General features: G+C 37.4%; 1 protein-coding gene across 1 annotated transcript in view; it reads right to left on the reverse strand.

Moving 5' to 3' along the window:
- The window catches only part of lmbrd1 (LMBR1 domain containing 1), a 93429-nt gene that overhangs the window by 35169 nt on the left and 45512 nt on the right, over window positions 1–12748 (reverse strand). Inside the window, exons 8-11 of the mRNA XM_058796432.1 lie at window positions 9511–9636; window positions 8388–8540; window positions 1396–1460; window positions 937–1039 (exon numbers count right to left, since the gene is read on the reverse strand). Coding sequence (XP_058652415.1) covers window positions 937–1039; window positions 1396–1460; window positions 8388–8540; window positions 9511–9636 — 447 coding nt within the window. The remainder of the gene's footprint in view (window positions 1–936; window positions 1040–1395; window positions 1461–8387; window positions 8541–9510; window positions 9637–12748) is intronic.

Consider the following 12748-nt stretch of genomic DNA (forward strand, 5'->3'; position numbering starts at 1 on the left):
CATCAAAGAATGCATCACAGTTTCCACAAAAATATTGATTTTAAACATTGATAAAACTAAATGTTTCTTGAATGAATGAATGATGCATTTATATAGCGATATTTTTTCTTAAGCATCAAATCAGCAAATTAGAATGATTTCTGAAGGATCATGTGACACCGAAACCAGGAGTAATGACTGCTGAAAATTCAGCTTTGCATCACAGGAATAAATTACACTTTCAAAATATTAAAATAGAAGACAATCATTTTAAATTGTAATAATGTTTCAATTATTATAATAATAACAGCCTATCAAAAACATTAAGAAATATTACTAAGTACAAACTTTTGAAATCATTTTTTTTTTTAGAAAACAATTTTAAATTATTTTTTGTTGTAAAACTTTAATAATTATTATTAAATATTACAAAGTTGAAGAAGAAAAGCAGCCAACAAGGGCACATGAAACTCTCCAATACTGTTTAAAAGCATCACATGTTGCCCTTCATCAGTTTATTTAACATTTATTGGCCACTACATAAATATCAGACTTTCATTTTTGCTGTTTTATAGTTTTTCATTTAAATATCAAGAAAAGTAAAAAAAAAACATTCAAATATGAAGGAAATAGCAATAATAAGGAATGAGTAGGTGTGTCCAAACTTGATTGACAGTGTGCCCTTGCCAATTACAGAATAATGCTGCTCGTCTCGGCAGAAATTGTCTGCGGTGAGCAGAGCGTATTCTTCACATCTCTTGCAACAGGCACAAGCAAGTCCTGTTCTGCTGATAAGTTTCGTAGTAAAACCAACGCGAACCATGCTTTCCATTTCTGGTAGCTTCTCCTCCCGAGTCATTACACAACTCTGGTTGCACACAACTGTCACTAGCACTCATGTCGAGGACGCAAACGTAACGTGATTCTGAGACCGAAGAAAAAGAGAAGGCTGCTCACCGGTTGCAGCGCCAGCAGTAGCTCATTAAGAGGGTTGGTTAGGTTGGTCCCAAAGATGATAAATCCAGTGCTGATTCCAGCTGAATGTAAAGCTTTATCCAGACTGCAACAAGACAAACACATTTAACAACATCATCACATAAGAGACTGAATTAAAAAACATCATTAACTACTGTTCTCCACGGTCTGCTATAGAATGATGGTACATTACTGTAAGTGTGAGCTAATTTAGAGCGTTGCAGGTGTTGATGAATGTGTGTGTACAATAACAACAGATTTATGGTAACTCCAGCACTGAATCAAAGTGTCCCTCAAATGCACTGTGCTCTGAGGGGACGCCATTCTTCCTGTGCCTTTTCAGTGGGGTGAGTCATTTGTTGGTAACGTGTAAATGTAAGAAAAACAGTGGGGTAGAGTCTGCTATCAGAGTGACATTTCACACAGGTTAATGGAACTTACTTGGAAATAAACAAGGTCACGAAGAACAAAAGGGCCACCAGGATGAAGAAGGCCCCGAGCAAGATCTGACAAGACCAAAAAGAGATAAAGTTACAAATGTGTTGGACGAGGTACTTTACAAGTTTAGTAACTATCCTTAAAAATATAATATCACAAAATCACAAGACACAACCACAGAAAATACACAAATATACATGACAGATTAGAAAAAAACTAAATGTGCTGCTTAGTATTTTTGTGGAAACCTTGATACATTTTTTCAGGATTTTTTTTTAATGAATAGAAAGAACAAAAGAAAAATGTTTATTTGAGATGGAAATATTTTGTAACAATGTAAAAGTCTTTAATGTTACTTCTGATTAACTGAATGTGTCCTTGCTGAATAAAAGTATACATTTCTTCCAAAAAAGAAAATACTATAGAGACATACAAAGATTAAAAAAGTAAAATGTTTTAATTATAAAACTAACATTTTTCCTATTATTTGTTTAAAATGGCAGATTGAGTATCAACTGTCATTAATCAAATAAGTTAATTGAAAATAACAATGACTAACAGACATTCATAACTAAACATTCTAAACATTCGTTATGCTGTAAAATAAGTGACATTTAGTTCATCAAAAAAAACAAAAGAAAGAAAAGAAAAGAAGAAGAAAAAACAAAAATTTACCGATCCATTCTAAATGAATAATGAATAATTCACTGGTTGCTTGTTTCTATGCAATTATCCTGAATAGGAAAAGAGCAGAAAAATGGAAAAGCTTCACAAAAGGCATAAAAGTACCATAAAACTAATCCACATGACTCATGCACTATATTCCAAGTCTTCTAAAGTCATATGAAGATATAGGATAGTTCTTCACACAACGTATTGTATAGCTTTAGAAGACTTGGAATATAGTGCATGAGTCATATGGATGACTTTTATGATACTTTTATTGAGTTTTTTGTCATTGTGGAGCTTGACAGCCCCAGTCCTTATTTTCTCTCATAAAACTGAAAAGAGTTGCCTGGATGTTCTTCAAAAATTCTGAATAAAATGAAAATCATGTGGGTTTGGTGCAAAATTTTAATTTTAGAGGGAACTATCCCTTTTAATGAATTAGTGAATTGATTCTTTTGAAGCGATTCGTCTGAACAAACTAATTCATTACATTTCTACTACTTAGTTACTCCTCAACACTAATTCACAAACACACATAATACTAGTATGAAAAGAAATACACACTTCAGCACCAAAATTTGTGCAAAGGACTGAAACTCCCTATTGGTCCATCATGTCTACTCCAGAGGTCGTGTCATTTTTTCCACATGGCCATATGGTGCGACCCACCTCAGAGTGACACAGTCGCCAAGAGTAATATGGACGACATGGTCACAAGCTCTCTAAATAAGGAACAGACTGAACTGCAGAGGAAAGAGTAAATGAACAAAGACAGACACAAACACTCACAACCCACAAAGCAAAACAAAACCAATATGCCAGACTGAACGGCTGCCTTTGACTGGCCTCCCGGAGCTCACGTCTGCTTGAGGGAGTAAACAAAACCCTGACGTGTGCAGTAATCACTCCAGATTTTCACAAAACAAAGGACAAGAGGTGGCAAAAAGAAAAAAAGTATAAAAAACTAATTTAGAACAAGCAGAAAATACTTCATAGAGAGAGACATAAAAGATGGACACATCTATCTGCCTGTCTCTAATTTTGAGAGAAGCTCCTCTGTAATAACACGGAATACATATTTCACATTTATGCTAACATTGTTTTATGTAATAATTACATTACAGGCAATGCTTAGACCAAACAATGCTAATACCAATTCTGACTCCTAACGAATATTCACAAAAGCAAGTGACAGTCACATTGAACACACATTTCCCTCAAGAACAATATGACAGATTGTGAACTATAGCGAGAACATAGATTTGTAAATGAGTGTGAATCCGCCTTCGAGACATAATCTATAACTAATTCAAACGAATGACTGCAAGTTATTAGTGATGCTAGAATTATGCTTTGTGGTTAAAAACACAGCTGGAGCTATTCTAAGCGTATATTAGGAATTTATGTCTCAAGCTGTTGCCGTAATACCAATAATAAACGCTTGCAGTTATAGCTGTAATAACTGTGACAGCCAGAGCTTTAACTTTACAGAAAGGAGTACATTAATAATAACAAAAGTTACAGCATCAGGCAATTCATTATTCATCCCTTCAGCTACACAACAAAACAACAGCCTTCAATATAGAGCATAAACACAGCTACCTAAACTCACATTTGCCTGCTTTAAGTCCCTTTAGGAAGGTACCTACATGAGGTTACATGTCAGCATGATTGAAATGTTTTTCCTGTGTTATTGTTCTCCTTAGAGAAGACATTTCCACAAGCATATACTCAAACATCATGCCCATAAAAACAGAAAAAAGAAATAAAGAGGCCATTTTTAGAAGCAAAATTATGCCAAATTTGTCGGCGTCGATAGCCTCGTAGGCAGAGCGCCAACATGTAGTGCTGTTGTGCTTCAGGCGTCCCGAGTTCAAGTCCCAGCTCGCAGACTTTTCCCGATCACATCCCCCACTCACTCCCCTTCCTGTCCACTTACTGTTCTAAAGGCATAAAAACGCCAAAAATAAATCTTTAAAAAAAGGCCAAATTTAAACTTAAAGGTTGCAGAAGCGCTTCTGAAGTGGAATTTAGGAGTCTTCACATAGACTGTTCAATGCTGCTCAGAGGTGGATTAAAGGGAGAGTTCACCCAAAAATGTAAATCACTCCATGATTTACTCGTCCTCAAGGCATCCTAGGTGTATATGACTTTCTTCTTTAAGACGAATCTAATGGGAGTTATACTAAAAAATGTCCTGGCTCTTACAAGCATTTTAATTTCAGTGGGTGGGTGTTTTCATTCAACAGTCCAAAAGAAGTCCAATAAAGTGCATCCATCCATAATTAAAAAGAGCCTCACATGGCTCCGGGGGGTGAATAAAGGCCTCTTGTAGCGAATCGATGCATTTTTGTAAGAAAAATATTAATATTTAAAACTTTATAAATGGTTATCTGTAATTTCCGTTAACTGATGTTGGATGTATGCGTTGATGAGAATATGTTAGTCTCGAGAGAACCAACCTTTGTTTACAGAAGCAAAGTTTCCATACTTTAGCAAAGGGAAACCAGTCTCCTCTCCTGGCTTAAATCCTCCGATATTTTTCTTTAAAAATCCTCATTTTGTACTTCTAATTCATGACCGGTGTTTTGCTCTAAGCATGCGCTATGCATACGTCTTACATAATCTGCCAGAAAGGCACTTTTCCGTGAACGTGCGCACGTCAGTTAGCAGAAGGATATTTTTTTATATAACTCTGATTGAATTCGTCTGAAAGAAGAAAGTCATATACACCTAGGATGCCTTGACGGTGAGTAAATCATGTGCTTATTTAGATTTTGGGGTGAACTAACCCTTTAAATGAATTTACACAGCAATTACAACTGTATACATTGATAGTAGGTGCTGAGGTGGGTCTGAGCAAGCATAATTTAGTCTTTGATTCAGCATTGCGTCTTCACACTGACTTTTGAGCAGGCACAGAGCAGCCTTAATTTGGCTTTGTAAAGGGGCCTTTAAGTGCAAAAAGAGTAAAATAGAACAATGTACCACAAAATAGAACACAATCTCCAAAATACCAGTGAACTATACAACATAGCGTTAAGGATGCTTATTTGCCTTGAGGAAGGCACATAAACAGTGAACTTTTCTCATTGCTTTGTTTATTTCACATTGTGCAGACATTCAAGCTCTGTTTGTTATCTATATCAATTTTACATCTGCAGCGGCTTGTTTCCCATGTTTGTCCATAACGGACCGCTCGAGGCCCCTGGCAGTCAGACGCCCCTGGTCACATTGGCCCGGTCCATAATCGTCCTTGCTCCGAGCTCTGCCAAGGGCTGCGTTATCAGTGCACTGTCTGAAAGTGCATTACGGGAGAGGTTTTTTTAATATCCTTTGAATGATAATGAAAGCCTCTATAGGTATCACACTCGCACAGGCTTCATAAACAGGTTTATTTCATTTTATAATTGGACTCGTGACCACCTGCCACTGCCGTCATTCCCAGGGCCTGCTGGGTTCTAATGTGCGAACCTCTTGACACACGTGCACATCTACTACAGCTCTACGGTTACAAGCGAACCACCGTGGTGACTATATGTATAGATCCAGCGTGCTCGTTACTTGTCGCAAAGGGAGGAAATATGTGCAATTTGCATGGTAAGTGTTGCGTTTCATCTTCTCAGGGCTCATTAAAATACCTAAGCACCTCCAATACACCACTTTCAATTTTCTGAACCAATTTCCGCCGCAGATGAAACGGTAAACACAATAATTAAAATCAATCAAACTTAATCAATCAATCTGATACAGAATTTAGGTCAATTAACCTGCTCTCTTAATGGAATCAATCACATCTGCCGGGTCCACATTAAAGGGTAATAGAAGTGTGCGCTCATGTGTTCTTGTACCTCGCGATCTATTAGTCTGTGCTGACAGCTGAATTTATCTAAACTCATCAGCAGGGACTCACACGTATCAAATCGCCCCATTGGACCACCCATGCAACAGTTAACAAACCACCCACTGGGCCTCACTTTCTACAGCCGCGCAACTCTATTACGTAACGCCATTGGCTCTCACAGCACGGCGCATTGAAACGTGTTGAATATCAGTACACATGTTGTGTTAGCGACAGCAAAGTACACGTGAGACTTCGCAGCAGGGAGCGCGAATCAAGCCTGAAAATGGCCCTTGGAGAATATGAAGAGGAGATGCTGACCTTTGCACTAAATCGTTAAATTTGCACTGCAAATCAAAGACATATGCTAAGCTAAAACAAGTGCAGCGCAGCGCATCATGGCGATGTAAACGAGGCACAGTGACTTATGGAGAGATCCGTTTGGCAGACAGATTCCTCTCAGTATGCATTTCCCCTGAAGCTCTTATGGGAAAATTAGTAAATCTCAAGCCTAGTTTAGGTATAAATAGAGTCTGGAGTCTATCATTAGAGTGCCATGTTCATGTCTGCTGCTAGTGGACCGCTAAAGACGGAAATGAGGAACCCCTCTGGTGCAGAGCATGCTGGGAGAAGAAACGATGCAAAGAATAACAGCAAGTGAATGAAAGACGGCAACCATTTTAAAGATAGGCTACAGGAGTGCAGAAGGTTTGTGACAATCACAGCGATTTTTTGCATCATTACATGTATATTTAAAGGGACAGTTCTCTGAAAATAGAAATTCTGTCATCATTTACTCAACCACATTTTGCTATTTTCATGCTTAATAGCCTCAGTTTATGCGAATCGCCAGGATATTCTTTAAACATCACTTTTTGTGTCCCACAGGAGAAAGAAAGTAATACTAGAGCATGTTAGCATTTGGCTTTAACACAGCCAAGGTCATTCCCAGTGAGCACATATATCGAAAATGAGCTGCCAAATAAATAAATAGAGATATTATATATTCGATAAAAAATTGCTTCATTAGCTGGACGAAAGCACAGTAATAAGGTGAAATAATGCATCTAGAAAAGTGGTTGCTCAGTTTGGCAAATCTGTGCCAAGGTGATAAAACCCAAAGGTTTTTTTGATATTCTTGGGAAAACATGTTGGCATTCAAATGAAGTCATAATGTACGTGTTACATCAAAGTCACCAGGAAAATTAATTTCCTTCACACCTCCCCCTTGATAGACTTTGCAAGATAGTGACATAATGGAACAATTAATTAGGAAAAATATGACGAAAATGCTTGAAAAAAAAAACATCAAAAGGGGAAAAAAAAAGAATATAAATGAAATGAAATAAATCATACTTTATGCAACTGCTCTGATGATTTTATTGCAAAACCAATTGAATTTTTTAAGTAAACATGAAATGGCATCTGCAACACATTTTACTTCCATAATGTAATGGATTTACAAGTGAAACAGATGGCATTTAAATTTATTTACTATTATTGCAGTAACTTTCATTAAATTAAATGGTAACAGCCATTTAATTACCGGATTATAAAACTGGCCAGACTTAAAATTCAAATAATCTGATAACATTGTCAAAATAGCTATTTGTCTATTAGTTAACCTTAACAAAATAAAAACACACTGACAGAATAAAGAAAGAAAAGTTATTTCAGATGCAGAAAAACATTCTGATAAAGACCAGGAACACTTATTGTGGAAGAAAATAGGGCGAATTTTGACCATGACTTTTGAGAAAATACAACCCATTTGAATGACTTCTGACAAAATGTGATGCAACAGGGTGAGGATTGCAGTTCACAAAGAGCTGAACTCGATCTGGCATCATTTGACTCGTTAAAATCTCTTACGAATGCCACTCTTATTCCATCAGAGAGAACTGTCACCTCTGGATATTCAGTTGTGTCAGTGTGTGGGAAGACAGCTGTTTATGGTTTGAAGTATTTACTGTTTGATCCAAAGTATGAGTTAAAGGAATTATATTCTTTCAGAACTGATATTAAACAACTGCAAACTCTATTCAAGTTTATTTGCCAAAAATCATCATTACAGTCATGAGCTTTTTATTTTTTGAAGAGATTTTGTCATAATTTAGGCTTTCTCTCACCATAAGAATTAAAAGAATTTTGTGCCACCTTGATAAAATAAATGTGGCTGTTCAAATGTTTTCAGTTGTCAGAAAGTTGTAGATATTCAGAACCAGCCATTTTTCATCTTAGTTTCAATAGATGTTTTTTTTTTTTTTGAGAGTACACTGAACAACAACAACAACAACAAAAAAGTAATTTCAAAAAGATCGTAGAAAACTGGAATTCTTTTTGCATGACCTCTGTGATTCAAAGCCAAACATGCAACACTGTCACAAACAGAACCACTTCAATGTGGGCAATCAGGAGTAGTTGAAACTGCAAAAAGCACATGTACAAAGTCAATAAAGTTTATCTGAGGTTAAACTCAACACACCTTCATGGGACGGAGAGCAGAGCCCACTTTATTGCAGCAGTTCCTCTCTGCGATCTCCAGGTGACGGCCCCGCCGATGCAGCACCTGTAGCTTGGCTTCAAGATCCTGGAGGTTCCTCCGGTCTCTCATAGAGAGAGGACGCCCATCGGCACACTGAAGAGAAAGGTACAAAATTGCTTATTGTATAAAAATACATCATACTGGTATTTATATTGTATTTGGTTTCAAATTAAAAATGTCTTTTGAATTTTGATGTTTCATTTTCTCAGCAGCCAATTAGTTACCACAAAAAGCTGAAGTTGGTATAAACCATTGCTTATCCTTGTTTACATTATGCATTTGGCGATTCAATTAAAAGATCTACTGTTACAGCTACATTTAGTGTGGTCTAGGTCATATTTTCATTTAGTTTTTGCTATTCTGTTGATGGTTTATACAGATGTCATATAACCTAACCATGTTGGTCTCTCCCTAATTTGTGTAGTTTCAACCAAATGACAGATTATTTTTTGTCAAAACACTGTACAACCTTTGACACCAACATATGACAGCAAGATATGGGAAGTGTTTCTTCTTCCTTTTAAGCTTTTTTATTTTACTTAACTACACTTCCGTCCAAATCTTTGGTTGTCAGTAAGATGTTTTTGAAAGAAGACTCTTACACTCACCCAGGCTGCAATTATTAGATCAAAAATACAGTATAATCCATAGCATTGTAAAAATACTGTTATAATTCAAAATAACTATTTTATAGTGTTTATTCCTGTGATGGCAAAGCTGAATTTTCAGCAGCCATTACTCTAGTCTTCAGTCACATGATCCTTCATAAATCATTCTAATACGTTGATTTGCTGCTCAAAAACATTATCTTCATCACTGTCATTTGTTTTATCAGTTTAATGCATCTTTGCTGAATAAAAGTATTAAAACTATCCCAAACTTTTTGAACGGTAGTATACAAACTGCATTCATTATTTGCATCTGTTGACAGCCCTCAGACCAATTTTGGGTTGAGACCCACCAGTTGAGAACCACTGACCTCAAGGACAGCAACAGACAAGCAGTTCATCCTAAATAAAGCGAGCAGAGCTCTGATCTGAATTCAGTTCACACAAACAGAGACCTTGGCTTTGAGCTTGTCTATCTGGTGCTCCACCTCCTCCATGTCTTCAGTGTTCTCCAGCCGCTCGTACAGGATGCTGCGCGTGCCTTTAATCAGGTTCAGCGGCAGGACGGACATCCCGTATGCCTGACATGGAGAAAAAATGAACATTAAAGACAAATTATACACCATTCACACTCATCAGGTGCCACCACAATTTCACAGAGAGTCCCGCTGATCGCTTCGAAGTACCACTATGCAGGGGAACTAAATCCATACATTACGGCACTTGATAATAAAAGAGCACTTTCTAAATGGTGTCATTCAGAAGCCCACTGAATTCATGTTTGTGTTTTCTGTGCAACGAGGGTGAAGAGGAGGAGATGAAAAGAGTGTGAGAGTGTGTGTTTGCATGCAGCGACCATTTTGAGATGAACGGCTTGATTTCCAGCAATGCACAGCCTAACAGTGCCCCCATGTGACAGCACGAAGTGTATTTTCACACACACAGTGCACGAGAGAAGAAATGTCTGAGCTTATGTAGGGAAATATGATAAAACCCTGCAGTTTCTGGGGGCCGTAAATCAGAGGTTATTTCAACGCCCTGAGCTCATCTATGTTTTTTTTTTCTTCCTATCTTGGCATTAGGAAGCACAGGTCTTATGCAGTGAGGCTTGGGTCAGAAGCCTGCTAGCCTTCTCAATACGGGCTTTGTGAACTTTAATTAAAAATAAAGACCATCTTCAATACTCTCCTGGTGGCAAATCAATACAAGCAGAGAATAAAAGAGACCAGGTTGTGCGTACACACACACACCTCAAGAAAAAAAAAACCCTCATGCACCCATATTCGTGCGGTTCTGCCATTTTCAAAAGCTTTCATATCAAAATGCTGACAAAAGTCAGCGGCACAATTAGATCTTCAGAAGGCAGCTAAAACACTGGTGACCTTTTTATCTTCTCTGCCGAAGATGCTTTTAAAGCAGGGAAAGTGACGTGCTCTGCAAAACTCATCATCGCGAGAGTCAGGCCAAGTGCGTCCGTCTGTCGCCACGGGCCGTGACACCCTCTGCTATGAATCACGAGGGCTCTAAAGGCCGGACCATGTCCCGAATACCAAGCGCTCCTCATAAAAGAGGAATCTGTCCTGCAACCCCGGTGAGACGTCTCCTCCTCCTTCGCCTCCCTTTCCCATTCTTTCCTGCCCTCCTCGCCCCTGCAGTCCGTCAAGCGTGAGAAAAATAAAAGAGACACTCCAAACAAAAACAGGTGTGTTCTGTACTGATTGGAAAAGGAGACCCGAGGCAGGAGACAGAGAGAGTATGATAGTTAGAGAAGGAGGGCGAAAAGAGAGAGAGAGAGAGAGAGAGAAAGAGGAAAGGTGGAGAGATGGAAGATGAAGGGGTTGCGGTTGTCAGCTGGGAGATCGGAGGAGAGAGGGATGAAAGTGGGGATTGGAGAGAGAGAGAGAGAGAAGAGAAAAAGTGGAGGCGTGCACCCCCTTACACAAGGATGCTTTTGTTCAACAGCCTGCATGGGAAAAGTGTGCGCTGCCACAAAACTATGAATTTCTTCTGACATTCTTTACACTTTTCAATGTGTCAGACTTTGCAAAAAAATACAATAATGTGACTACCATATACCTCAAGACTCTTTAGCAGGGTTTCCTCACTTCTTGCCCAATAAATTTAGGGCTTTTTTTGTTTGCGCCAATAGCCTCATGGACATGTAGTGCTGTCGCACTTCGGGTGTCCCGAGTTCAAGTCCCGGCTTGTGGACCTTTTATGATCCCGTCCCCCCTCTCTCTCCCACTTCGCTTCCTGTCTAATAACTGTCCTATCATAATAAGGCAGAAATGGCAAAAAATAAATCTTTAAATTTAGGGCTTTTCTACTTGTTTGAAAAATCACTGTCAAATTTTCTCCTGAATCATTCAAAATGATTTTTGTTCCAGTTAGAAAAAAAAAAACATATTAGAAAGGCTCACAAATTGGACATCACAATGACTTACAAGCAAGCGCAAAAAATTAAAATTAAATTAAGAAAAATAAACATCTAGATAACAAAATATTTAGACCAAAAATGTAAATTCACAAATGTTCATGATTAAAATTTGGAAATAAAATTGTAGTGTAACATATTTTGAGAAGAAAGTCACAGCATTATGATAATAAAATTTTAATTTTGTATGAAAAAAAAAAAACAATTCTGGATTTGCCACGACCAAGTAGCTGTTTGATTATTTTGAGTAATCAGCTCTTTAAACTCTTTAACTTTGTGTTCGAGGTCATTTAAATTAACATCCAAATCATGTTTTCAATGTCAATGGAGCATTCTGTAATTATGCAAATAATGTCACAAAAGTATCTTTACTGATGAAGGAGGAAACGGATGTACAGTTATGCCAATCTGTTTTCAACAACAATAATCAGTACATCCAATAAAATTACATGCAACATTAAACTATCAAAAGGTCGATCTCGCATTAAAACACTCTCTACCTTGTTCATGCCATAATGAAGACAAAGTGAATAAAACTGTCAAAAAACTCCCCCAAAAAAAAACAGATGTATAGAGAGTTAAGCATGCAACAAGCAATGGTCTTCTGCCAGATGGTGTTTCAGTATTTCTTCTGTCCCTTTGTAGTGTGTAAATTAAATACAAACGTGTTACACTGCTGGAAATGAGAGGCTAATTCTATTTGCTGTTGCTTTGTAAATATAACACTGTCAATTTACACCGTCCATGCAGGTGTGGAGCACATTGTGAGAGAAACACATCTGTCTCACTTGTCATGGTGAAAACTAAATTAATATAATATCTAAAATGTTTTATAAAACGCATACTGCAGCTCTGGTTCTGGGTGCTGATTGGCCAATACAACGTTTCAGATAAAATGGTAAAAAACACAGTATAGTTAGTGTGCAACTATTCCCTACCACTGTCTGCCGTCAACAAGCAACTTGTAAACAATTGAGTTATAAATGTGACCCTGGACCACAAAACCAGTCTTAAGTCGCTGGGGTATATTTGTAGCAATAGCCAAAAATACACTGTATGGGTCAAAATGATCAATTTTTCTTTTATGCCAAACATTAGGATATTAAGTAAAGATCATGTTCTATGAAGATATTTTGTAAATTTCCTACCGTAAATATATTAAAACTTAATTTTTGATTAGTAATATGCATTGCTAAGAACTTCATCTGGACAGATTTAAAGCCAATTTTCTCAATATTTTGATTTTTTTGCACCCTCAG

This window comes from Onychostoma macrolepis, chromosome 13 (assembly GCF_012432095.1).
Source record: "Onychostoma macrolepis isolate SWU-2019 chromosome 13, ASM1243209v1, whole genome shotgun sequence".
Lineage (NCBI taxonomy): Eukaryota > Metazoa > Chordata > Actinopteri > Cypriniformes > Cyprinidae > Onychostoma > Onychostoma macrolepis.